The following is a 12,467-nucleotide window of genomic DNA, read 5'->3' as shown; positions in this document are numbered from 1 at the left end:
ATAAAACGTTAGAATACATATTTTGTTAAAATTAACAAAAGAAAAACAGAGGTTTTGTGCATAAATCTTGTCATTGTTGCAATGAAAAGGGTTCAGTGGATTGATCACCACATCTCTCAACACAGTCCAGAGAAGGTGACATTTTGGTTTTGTTGCTGTAGCATCCAGTACTGCTCGCTATTCAAGCAAACTCCACCTGGAACCTGACAACAGAAGACAGTTTTTTTTTTATTAGAAACTCATTTAGCTTTAACATTTTGGAATGTAATCAAAAATTGTGCTGCAAATCTTTATAGAAAATATTTTTTCAATAATATATGTTATGTTTATTATATTAACATACCTGATATGAATTCTGCAGAAAGGGCTGCTGGGCTTTGCTCATGGTGTTACAGCTTGGCTCTTCGGGACTGTAACTGGCTGCTGGCTGACCCAGGAAATTGTTGAAGGTTTGGGTATGCTCCACTGAGTTTGAGGATTTCTTCTGCTCCAGCACTTCCTCGCTGAGGCCCAGTTGGGCTGACAGGAAAGAGATGTAGCGAATGGTGAGGCGCAGAATCTCAATCTTGGTCAGAGTCTGGCTGGCTGGTGCCACTGAATGTGGGAGGTATGATCTGAGGTGATGCAGAGCCTTGGTCAAATCCCTCATCCTCAGCTTCTCCCTCTCGCTGGCAGTCTGGCGCTTTTTACCCGGGTACCTGGATCTGGACTTCTTTGTTGCAGAAGAGGATTTGGAGCAGAGTGGAGTCTGGTGAGTGAGATGAGGTGCTGCAGGGGTATTAAAGATTAAGCAGTCCAAGGGATCTTGTTCACTTCCAAATGTTAGGAGGGAAGTAGGGGAGAAGCAGAAGGAGTCCACAGAGGAAGTAGGAGACAGGCTGTTGCCAGTGCTGCTGTAACCAGCGTCTGAGGCAGGATCAGAAGCCAGAGATTTTTCTAACAGAGATTCGCAGTCAAAGAGGAAAGAGTTCTCCTGGAGTGGGAGAGGAGAAAAGTAGGATACCTCCATTGTGGCTGCTGTAGGCTCTTCTTTGAGAAGTCAGCTGTTAGTATGTTGCTGGTAAGGCAGGCAGAGGATACTGAGGAGGTACATGGAGGCTGCTCCATATATGTGGTGGGAGGTGTGAGGTTGCACCTCTGACAGCCACCTCTGGTCCTGAGAAACTCTGGGACCACAGATGACACCTAGGCTAGGGGGTCCCATGGGAATCTGGCATGCTTCAGCACAAGGTGTAACCTGGCAACTTGCGTGGTCATTATAAACTCTACAGGTTCACACTATATGCTCCCACAGCCTGGGAACATGACCCTGGCACGACTGGGGTTGTACCTGGGTCACAAGTTCTTCTTTGAATCTTAGAATTTTATTAAAAAACCCAAAGGCACCGATTGGAAGCAGCAAATGTGTATGTTACCAAAAGCGCATCTCAATTTCTCCACAAAAGGAAAAATGTTCACTTGCAGCATTTCTGCTTCATGGATGCTCACTGAATGACCATTCAAAATATGATCCTACTTTTAAAAAATGCTGATGATGTAGCTGTTGTGTGTATTACTAACTGTTTTTAGTTCTGGCATGTGGTAACAGAGGTCAGGCTGGAAGAAGTGTGTCTGGGCAGCTGTGAGGTGTGAGGATTTTGCACCTTGAGCTGTTTGGACAGCAGCAGTACTCAGTGCTTCTGGAAGGTAAAACTGTGGATCGTCAAGAAGTAATGCCAAGACAATAAAAACAGGTATGATATTATTGTGGATATTTTTTTTCATGTTGCTGTGCAGTATATATCTGAAATTCATCTTAATTATGCTCAATAACACCTATAACTACAAACACATAATATTCACGCAATCACATCCCTTCACTAATTGCCCATTGGTGGGTTTGTTTTCACTCATGAACCATGGATCTGAGTCCTGAGCAGTGTTCCCACAAACCAGCGCGTCACATTTGTCTCCTTTTCTGCAGCAGAGGTGAAACCTATGTCTAGGAAGTGCGAACCCGTTTCGCTCAGCACCCACCAACAAACTTCCCCAAGAAAAACAGCCACCTTAATTCAAAGAAAACACTTTTTTTTATATTTACATTTGAATGTTTTTTGTTTTGTACATATTTCTGATGTTGCCTATTGAATAATGTGTTTGAGAACTTGGTCAACTTTGGTTATTTTGAAACTTGATTTGATTTTTTTAAATTAATTAAGCTTCAAAGGGTTTTAGGAGACACTAAGCTAGTCAGCTCACTTAAACATTGCAGTCTTTTGTGCTTAAGAAGGTTCCTAATGAGGGAACAATAAAGTATCAAAGTGACAGCCACAATATGAGTTGGACATCTGATCTAGATGAACAGAGTGTCGGTATTTATTCATTCCAGAAGAAAGCGAATAATGCCATCCCACAATCCAAAGCAAGACACCATCACAACATCACTGGCAGGAGTTGTAGTGTTTCACATAAATTACTGTTGTGTTTTCCATCTTATTTTATCATTCGCTGAAGTGTGGATATATTTCGAACTCCCAAAAACTGGGTAAACTATGAATGCTATATTAATGTGATCATATCTGCTTAGAAATAAAGTTTCTGAGCTATACTGAAATGAGAGACATTAAAGTCCACAGCTGGAAGAAGGAATAAGTCCGGGAGAGGACTTCCGTGACGCTGTAACAACTGGTTATACCACTGTTATATATTTATGATTTCTCTGGATAATATTTTTCCTCATTCACCAACACAATAAGTACAGACAGGTGCATAATAAATTAGTGCCAAAATTATGTTTACATGCCTTCTGTTTTCTTTTCTTTGTAGAACAATTGTACAACTGTACTTTAGTTGTAGCAAAACTATACTGACAGACCGTTCAGTTCAGTTCAGTTCAGTTATTAACATGATAAAACAATGATCTTTAAATTTCAGTTTGTAGTTTTGTGTTATGAATCCTATCCTGTCCTTATTGTTGTGGAATATAGCACAATACTTGGGATTTCGTGTAGAAGATTTCATTGAATTTTTGAAAAGTTCCATTGAAACAAAATCTACGTGGTGGCCATGGTGGTGATGAAATCAGTGACTCAGTAATCAAATAACAAAGACAAGACAAAAACACTTCAGGACAACGTTCATAATGACAACATTCAAAAGAGGGGAAGCACTACAGGTTGGCACAAGTAAAATTGCATACAGAGTCTGTAAAAACACACACATACCGGCAAATGCACATGTGAAGATAATGTTGGCACAGTTGCAACCTTAAATTTTAGATGTACTTTTTACAGTTCACCCTCAGAACAGTGCAATTTCATTACAGCACGTTACATTAAGCATTTTAAATTTCTGTTGATTGGGGCTGACCTTTTTTTCTCTAAGTCCTCATGAATTTTTATTTGTTATTGAGGAAAAGACAAGGGACATAGTGTAAGCAACTAAAGACTACAGTGACCTTTGACCCTGTGCCACGAGTCACCGTTAAAAACAACATTGCATTTATGTCTTGATGCATGCTCAGTCATCCAGTTAAGTAAATCTCTAAAAGTTGATTCTGTTCATCTAGACGTAGCATTTTCAGTGGGAGAAACGTTGCATTTATATATGTTTGGATTTATATATGTTTTATTATTCATTCATGTGTTTCTGTTACATATCGAATGAACTACCAGCTGGTCCAGTGCTCTTGTTACATACAAATTACTTTTTTAGCACAAGCACACAAAGGTGCTATATATATATATATATATATATATATATATATATATATATATATATATATATATATATATATATATATATATATATATATATATATAATTTTTCTTTTGACAGAACTTGCTTCAACTCTGTATTCACATTTTATTCATTAATTTCTTTTTCATTTTGAACTTCTGCAGATTTTCCCCGGCTGTCAACTGTCTTCTTCCCTCCCAGGCCGGTGATAAAGAGGATCTTCCTTCTCTTAATCCACATTAGCTCTGATGTTGTTTACTCACATGTAATGAGTGAATAATCAGCACAGCGGTGCTAACCCTTTCATCCCAAACCCTTTTAGCCCAGAGTTTATTAACTCTACCACGATGAAAGACCTCAGTGAGAATATTAGGCTTTGTGTTAGGCTTACTGCTCGCATATCAAATGAAGCACATGTAGGTGGCAAATGAAACACTGGGGCCTAATTCTCCAGCCTGATATGCAGATCCACTATTCTCTATGAATATTAAAGTGTTCTCGGTGGGCTTAGCAGGTAATTAGGGCATGAGGTGAAAGAAAAGGGAAAGAGCAGGGAGGGATCCTAGTCTAGACTCAGTGGTGCCAGGAACCTCTCTGTGTTTGCAGTGCCCCATTAACAAAGATACACTAAAAGAAAACTAGATAACCAGTCACAGAGACTGATCTCTGACATGTTGTGGAGATTCTTCAAGTACTTTAGCCCCCCAACAGAGATATTTTTAAGAGGCTTCTGGAAAGGCTAGTTTCCAGGGTATATGTGTGTGTTTGCACTAAAGAAAGATGACTGAACTTGTAATATTCAAATGAAATTTTTATTTTTCTCATTTATGTGAAATAAACAAAAACAACTGTTATTCAAATATAAGGCCAGGCAGTTTCATATAGAAAGAACTTTTGTACACACAGACGTTGTGCGGGGAAATTAAAGCAAAGTTTAAAAAATGAAATCAAAACAGCACAATTCAAACTTACACCACTACAGTCTGGTGTTCATAACCTAAAAAATGATGACAGAGCGATACAAGAGCAAAAGTAAATAAGATATGAAGATAACATGATTCAATTTGAAGATGACGGCTAAAATAATAAAAGAGAAATAAATCCATATGAAAAGTAATGATTATTTATGGATTGTCATCTACTGGAAGATGTGAGGGGCTGTTATGGAAATCATTTTCTTTTTATGTTATTGATATTTTTCTGTATGTGTTTGCAAACTAGTTAAGGCTATAAATGCCATTCAATGTGGCACAGTTCACGTAACATACTTATCCCTATAAAAATATAAGTTAAATTAATTTTTGCAGCCAGCTGGAGCCTTCCCAGGTGGCTTAGGGTAAACCTGGGCAGGTTGCCAGTCTGTCACAGGGGCAACGCAGACAGACAGCCATGACACATCAACCTAACATGCATGTTTTTAGACTATGGGGGGAAGCTGGAGTACCTGTACATGACTTTCTATGTTTCTATAATGCTATATATGAGTTATATTTGCTAGTGGCAAATATCTACTATGTTATAATACCTAAAAAGCCTACAGATAACATTTAATAAAAGTAATAAAAACTTAACCATAACCATAATAAAAACTTGTTAAATATTAAAAAACAAAACAAAACTGAAATGAAACAAACAAATCCTGAACCCAAATGAATGTAAGCTCAACCAGTGCTATAATATAATATAATATAATATAATATAATATAATATAATATAATATAATATAATATAATATAATATAATGTACCCCGCCTTTCGCCCTATGACAGCTGGGATAGGCTCCAGCGCCCCCCGCGACCCTCAAAAGGATAAGCGGAAGCAAATGGATGGATGGATAATATAATATAATATAATATAAAAATTCCCATCTAAAATTATTTTTTAAGGTCTGTGAAATATTATATATTTTATTGAATATATATCTATATCTATATCTATATCTATATATATATATATATATATATATATATATATATATATATATATATATATATATATATATATATATATATATATATATATATATATATATATGTTCCTTTCAAAGTATTACAGCTACAAATGAGTGTGGGAGATGGGCTCGTCTCCTCTGTATTTGTTACCAGCAGAGGGCGCCCTCTGGTAAATCCCCAGAGCTCCATGCTGCTTTACATGTTTAATATAGTTTCTCAGTACTAAATTATACAAGAATGAACACAAAATATAACCACAAACATACATGTTTGTTTTTTATTGTCAAAAGTGCGCTCACTTATATTTTATTTAGCTGTGTGTTATTGCAGTCTTTCCTTTTTCACATGTGCACACCTCATCCATGCACATGAAATGTGAATGAAAGAAACTGACTGGCGTATTGTGCAAGAGAAGCTTCGAATCCGGACAAGATATTTTATATTTAAATGGTTTATTATAAATAGTGGTATACAGAAATAGAAAAATAACTGTTAGTCATATCAATATTTACATGGAATTTTTCAGAGGAGAAAATAAATAAAAGATAGAATTAGAATGATTATTTCAAATAAATAACTTGATTCACAGTGAGGCAGTAAACACAGTAAAGTTTGTTGTCTTTTTCTGCTGAGGATCACACAGAGATTGGAGCGTTCAACCCCAATACTCCCTTGGAACCAGCGGGGTGCAGAAGTCTTTGCCACACATCTGTTTTGAAGAAAGTGGAAGATATATTAGTATTAGAAACATGCAAAAAAAATTGTTGTACAAACAGTGAATTCTGAATTATGTGACTGATTTAATATTCACAAACCTGACAGGAAGGCTGTGGCACTGGAGGCGACTGTAGGATACCGTCCATGCTCATATCTCTCTGGGGAGCTTCATTGTATGGTCTGTGGTGCTGATCCACTCCAATACTACAATTCCCAGAATGCAGCACAGTATTCTGGCTATGACATGGTTTTGGGTACAGGCTGCTCTGGATCAGATTCTGGCTCTGCATCTGAGTCACTTGTCCTCCTGTGGAAGCACTCTGGAAGTAGCTGAGGATGTCAGTGGATGACGTGTCACTGACTGAGGTGTCTGCTCGTTCCCTCCTCTGAAACAGCACCTCTTCGCTGAGGCCCAGCTGGGATGAGAGGTAGGAGATGTAGCGGATGGTGAGTCGGAGGGTTTCTATCTTCGTCAGATTTTGTCCGGCAGGTGCCACTGAAGGTGGGAGGTAGGACCTGAGGTGATGTAGAGCCTTAGTCAGATCCCTCATCCTTAATTTCTCCTTTTCGCTGGCGCTCTCCCTCTGCTTGCTCCGGATCCGAGTGGGCCTCCCAGTCCTGCGCCCACGTCCGGACAAGGAGCACGGTGAGGACTTGAGGCTTTGGGAATAACCGGTTTTGGCTCCCTTGGGAGTACACTGTGGGAGCTGCTGGTAGCCAGGAGAGAGGCTGGAGTCCATGGAGTGGACAGGAGAAAGTGTCTCTGGGGAGGAGATGCTGGAGAGGTCCGAGTCGGAGAACCACTGGTACTGCAGACTGTAGTCAAGGTGAGGAACTGAGGAGGTATCCATGTTGTGTTTAAGGGTCTCAACAGTGTGACCGGAGAGACTGGAAAGCTTTAAGTGCTCCTCAGCTCTGCTCCAGTGCTTTATAAGCCCAGGCCAGGCCACAGAGGTGCGAAGTGACACCTTCACAGATTCTCACAATCACTGTCTAAGCAGAGGCTACTGCCCCTGAACACACACACACACACACACATCATGAGTGGGACCCTGTCTCTGTACCTCTCCCTCTGGTTCTCCCTCTTCTCTGAATCTGGGAAAGCCCAGAGCTACAGCAGTCGACGTGTGAATTTTGACTCCTTCTGAAAACAATAAACAGATTTTGGTTTTTTGGCTTTTTGTCCCTGCAGCAGGCCTGATGCATTTTGCACATGTTTAAGGGCTTTGTTTGGAATAATCTCATTTCTCTTTCTTACATTCACTTGCTAACAAACACACACACGCACAAGCAAACATGCGAAAAGGTCAGCGCACTCAACAATATGACAGAAGAGTGTGAAGAAGACATACACTGCAGAAATAAAGCAATGATATACGATACAGAAAAACCTGCCTGTATGCTGACTTAACCACAGTTTTTTACATTGGCTCCTGAAGATGGATGTTATGTGCATATGTACTTCACACTAATCTGCAAAAGTACCAAGAAAAGTCAACGTTTACTATAAATTAGAAGTATGTGGAACTTAATCAGGATTCTGATCCATTATCAGCAAATATCTATCAACGAGCTAAATTTCAACAGCTGCATGAGAGATAGTACTAAAGATAGATAGTATTAAAACAATAACATTTTCTAAATCTGATTCAACATCAGAATTATTATAGTACTGATATTATAGTTTCCACTTAGCTTTCCATTTCCATTTTCAATTCTCGGTTAGGGTTTCCAAAGTTGGGTTCTTCTTTAGTTACAGTTTGGCAGTAACATGCAAGATTTACATTCAGAACAGGTTTTTATAATGCAAACACTTAAACATGTATTTCAGCAACCAAGCAATATGTTGCATGAGGCTGTAAACCCCGACACCCTGTGCGATCAGCTCTTAAATTCTTTCTATGAAGTGCAGTTTATGCCTAAATGCATGTTTTATGGATTTAAACCAATTGAGGCAAGCCCAGATATTAGACTGCTCCTATTATCAGAATCAGAATCAGAATACTTTATTGATCCCTGGGGGAAATTATTTTATCTGATTCATTTTGACGTCAGATGTAGCAGGTTGGTCTGTGCAGGGTTTGAATTGGGTATACATATTGTTTATGTCTTAAAACACAACACTAATGAATGACATTAAGTAAAATATTAAAAGCTGGCATGCAGAATGAAAACGCTAAATCGAGAGTCTGGGATTGTGTGTTGTTTTAATCATGTGTGGCATGTATTTGAACAGTGGATGTGCTGCTTCAACAGGTCTTTGCCTCTCCTCACCTCTCTCTAGCCTTGAACCTGACAGCGTCCTCTATTCTTCACTTCATCTCCTTCATTTTACATCCCACCATTTCTCACCTGTGTGATCATTTTATTGTCACAGCAAATCAGGCGTGAGCGCCAATCCTCTTCTGTCTTTACCTCAATCGGTGAACTGAAACCGCTGCTCTTTTTTTTATGTGCTTCAAGGAAGAAAAGTTATGTCCTGAATGGCTAAAATGCAAATATAATGAGGTTTAATGGAGCCTAATGAACCTCTGTTATCCAGTTAAAGCTGAGGTGTGATTATTTCACACTCATGGGAACTGATGAGTCTGAAGGCGTCACTTCACACCTCAGCAGTGAGAACCAGGAATGCTGGAAAATATAGTCGCTGGTAACCTCTCTGTGTCCCCAGTCTTTCTGTGTTTTCCCTGGAAAAGGCTCGGTATTAAAGGAACAGTTCACCCCAAAATTCCCTTTAAGTGTTCTATTTTTTCCTCTGGTCTGTAATTTCCATTATTTTTGATGTGAGTTGTCAAGTTTTTGAGAGATTATACTTGATTTATGGTGCTAAAAGTACCAAATTAAGACATTTGAAAAACTAAACAGAATTTATCTTTCCGTAAATTTTGGCTAATGTACTTAGAATAATACACACATACTGTGAACAGTTTCTCGTACGAACTATTGTCTTTCCACTACACATCACCAACCAAGAGATGGGTGAGACCCACAAACTCTCTACACATACAGATACATGGCTTTTTCTTCAAGGATAAGGCTGGTAGAAATAATTCCTGCATTAAATGGCTCACAGTAAGTTTGTGGATGTTTAACTAAAGGAAGATTTTTGGAAAGAGACATTTATTTTTATGTGTTTGTACACTTTAAGCAAGGCCAGGTGAGCACAGTTTAGTTCCAATATATTCAAAGAGAAGGCAAACATTTCCCCAGTTCATATCTCCCAAAGGGGAGACCGGTGTGCCTTCTGTCCCCTTAAATAAAAACGATTGCCCTACTGAGGGCTTTTTATGGGGTAGATTTAGAACATAACAGAGATGATAAATTTCCCATTTTAGTGAAAAACTAAAGTTTTAAATTTTGCATTCGTGTCTTAAAAAAATATGGCATCTTAAATCTGAAACCTATTCCAAATAATAAAACATTCAGGCTTTATTCGAGTGTACAACTTCACTAAAAAAAAACAACATGACATGTTTACTGATTGTCTGTGAATGCTGAGTCTGTGCATTTATGCTTTTTCACAGCATTTTCCAGTTGGATGCATCCCCTTTTCTGAGCTAGGAGGCAATTTGTCTTTCCTGTCTGTGTTGGACTGTCTGCTCTTTATTAAATCATCTATTAAACATCAAAGCTGTCATAAATCCAAACCCTGTTCAACACAGCAGTTAATTCTGTTCTTTCCAGCTGGCTTTGTGTCAATGGTGTATTCTCCTTGATGGAGAACTGGCATGCTGTAAAGCAGGTAATTAAATAAATACATGTTTGTAGACAGTGTCCTCCAGTTGGGAGCACATTCAGTTGTTCTGACTAGAAAACTGACGAGCTGGAAGCTCCAGAAGGCTTAAATATGACAGATAAAAGGACATAAGTGTATAATATGATACTGTTGTGGCCTGAGCTCTGAAAGTGATGGATAGGTATGTGCTATGTCAGGCTGCGGGCAGAGTGAACTGGGTTTGAACCCGCTGATCGACCCTGCCAGTCACTCTGAGCAAGGTGAGGCTGTGGGAGCCTGGCTGAGAGTTTGGCACCTCTGGGTGGATGCCCACCCACAGAAGGCTCAGAGGCTGGGCTGCCTGCCACCTGTCTGTGCCTCCCTCAACCCCACCACGACCTCCAGGGTGTTCCCTCTGCTTGGACTAAAAGCTAGTTTGACATCATTTATAACATCATTCTTTGGATATTCTGGTAGTGACATAGCAAATAAAAATTTTTAAAAAAAGATAAGAGATATGAAATTTGATGAATCACTGTAGAACACAGTAGAAATCAAACATATTATACATGCATGCATAGCAAAATAGTTTGCATAACTACGTTATTTTGACTTTTATCTCATTGATGTGAAACTCATTTCAGGAGCAACAGTAAAAGAAAACTTTATAGCAAATATATCACTGTGCACAACTCTGTAGTTCACGACTATTATGGCTCTCAAGGGTTTTAGATAATTCAGGTTCTCTTGATACTCAGATACACAATTTCAGGGTTAGGTTAGTCTTACTGTGATTTCTCCTTCACTGTGAAACACCAAATATCTTCAAGAAAGATTAAATTGCACAATATCATTGGACTGATAGAGGATAGGTTTGGTTTTGGGGGGGATTTTGTTGTTGTCGTTCTTGTTTGTAGAGATGTTAGACATGTTCAAACCTAAAAACAAATCCCAGGGCCTGCTACAGTTTCCAGTTTAAAATAGGTTTCCTCGAAACAGTCTGCAATGGATGTTGCTCTATAAGCAGAAACATGAGTATCAGCTATCGCAATGGCAGTGCACACAATTCACTTGGGTGACAGAACAAAAACATTTTGCTAAATTTGGTCAAGGCTAAAAGCCTTTTTTAAAAATTCCAAGAATCACTGCATTAGCTAAATTGCAGATCAATTGCGAAGGTTCTGGGTGTCAGGCCGCATGTTTCACAATCATGGTCTACACTACACTGCAAGTCAGTCCTCCCAAGTGGACTATAAATTAATATTATAAGAGTAACTACTTATCTGTGGTGTCTACAACTATCCATGTGGACATCCACAAGGCATTATAAACCTAGATTTACACTTTTTGCTACTGTGGGCATGTGGGGGTTTGCTTGGGTCTGAATGACATACTGTACATTTTGTCATTATAGGGTGCACTCATGGTTCTGTGTGGACACCCATGTAGCTGCAATGCAAGGGCGCCAAAGGAGTAAATGAGTCCTACAAAGAGACTAGAAAATGATGATGATGACTGAGGATGAAGAACTCTAATGTGCCGAAAAAATGTCAGTCTGTTTTTTTCTTCAAGAGCCACAGCTGCTTTAGTTATAATAGGTTTAGAGAGCTCACAGGTTAACTCAGAGGTCTCATTATTATCCAAATGGCATTGATGGAGTTGACAGAGGCAGTTAAACATAGCAAAAAACAAAGTTGTGAAAAGCAGTATCACTTTAGTCCTATGTGTCCCAAATTCATGCGGCAATAACAGCTATTTTGTTAGATTCTGTGTGTGTGTGTGTGTGTGTGTGTGTGTGTGTGTGTGTGTGTGTGTGTGTGTGTGTGTGTGTGTGTGTATGTGTGTGTGTGTGTGTCAGTGGGTGAGGTGGCATGTGAGCGGAGCACATTTTACACCCTAGGTGTGAAACAGTGCTGGAACCGGAGGGGTCAGCCAGAGGTGCACAGTAAATTTCATCTAGTTGTTAGAAAGTGACGTTCACAGAACATCAAAGAATCCAGCTGGCCAACACGACTCAGGTAACTTCTTCTCCAAGCAGGAAGACGCTGTCAGGCTGCAGAAATAGGTCAAATTGCGCAAAAGTCAGTACGAGATTAAATTTAAATATTAGCTTCAGAGACAACGTTTCACTGGCCTCTACAGCCATGAGACATTCTGATAAGCCTGGTAGACACATCAGCAGAGTGTCTTTCACACCTTAGCCAGAGTAAACACATCCTCCTACTACTGGCACTTGCTCACACTTGTGTGCTGCCATGTTTTTACTAGTTCCCCACAATCACACAGCTGGCTCTGACATGGGAACAGCTATTTTTTTCCGCTCCCTTTCGCAGTCATCGTACCTGAAGGAGAAAACAATTTGCTAG

At 39.3% G+C, this 12,467-nt stretch overlaps 2 protein-coding genes across 2 annotated transcripts; both read right to left on the bottom strand.

Moving 5' to 3' along the window:
• Nucleotides 1–116: 116 nt before the first annotated feature.
• On the bottom strand, nt 117–1,009 carry LOC147338616 (uncharacterized). The gene is made up of 2 exons (XM_086298351.1): nt 344–1,009; nt 117–203 (listed from the first exon to the last, which is right to left on the bottom strand). The coding sequence occupies exons 1-2, from the start codon at nt 1,007–1,009 to the stop codon at nt 117–119; spliced, it is 753 nt and encodes a 250-aa protein (XP_086154477.1).
• Nucleotides 1,010–6,324: 5,315 nt separating this feature from the next.
• On the bottom strand, nt 6,325–7,237 carry LOC147338615 (uncharacterized). The gene is made up of 2 exons (XM_086298338.1): nt 6,485–7,237; nt 6,325–6,378 (listed from the first exon to the last, which is right to left on the bottom strand). Exons 1-2 carry the CDS (start codon nt 7,235–7,237, stop codon nt 6,325–6,327), a joined length of 807 nt encoding a protein of 268 aa, XP_086154464.1.
• Between the last annotated feature and the right edge of the window lie 5,230 nt (nt 7,238–12,467).

This window comes from Aulonocara sp. 'chitande type north' Nkhata Bay, linkage group LG1, assembly GCF_057382095.1.
Source record: "Aulonocara sp. 'chitande type north' Nkhata Bay isolate Kocher_YH1m ecotype deep benthic linkage group LG1, A_spYH_male_GT1.1, whole genome shotgun sequence".
Classification (NCBI taxonomy): domain Eukaryota; kingdom Metazoa; phylum Chordata; class Actinopteri; order Cichliformes; family Cichlidae; genus Aulonocara; species Aulonocara sp. 'chitande type north' Nkhata Bay.
This window is presented reverse-complemented; position numbering and strand designations above follow the sequence as displayed.

Excerpts from the sequence above, each read along its gene's own strand:
- LOC147338616 (XM_086298351.1), bottom strand. The coding sequence starts at position 1,009 with ATGGAGGTATCCTACTTTTCTCCTCTCCCACTCCAGGAGAACTCTTTC. Across the intron at positions 204-343 it reads TTCTGCAGAATTCATATCAG|GTTCCAGGTGGAGTTTGCTT; the intron begins GTATGTTAATAT and ends TTCTGTTGTCAG.
- LOC147338615 (XM_086298338.1), bottom strand. The coding sequence starts at position 7,237 with ATGGATACCTCCTCAGTTCCTCACCTTGACTACAGTCTGCAGTACCAG. Across the intron at positions 6,379-6,484 it reads TGCCACAGCCTTCCTGTCAG|ATGTGTGGCAAAGACTTCTG; the intron begins GTTTGTGAATAT and ends TCTTCAAAACAG.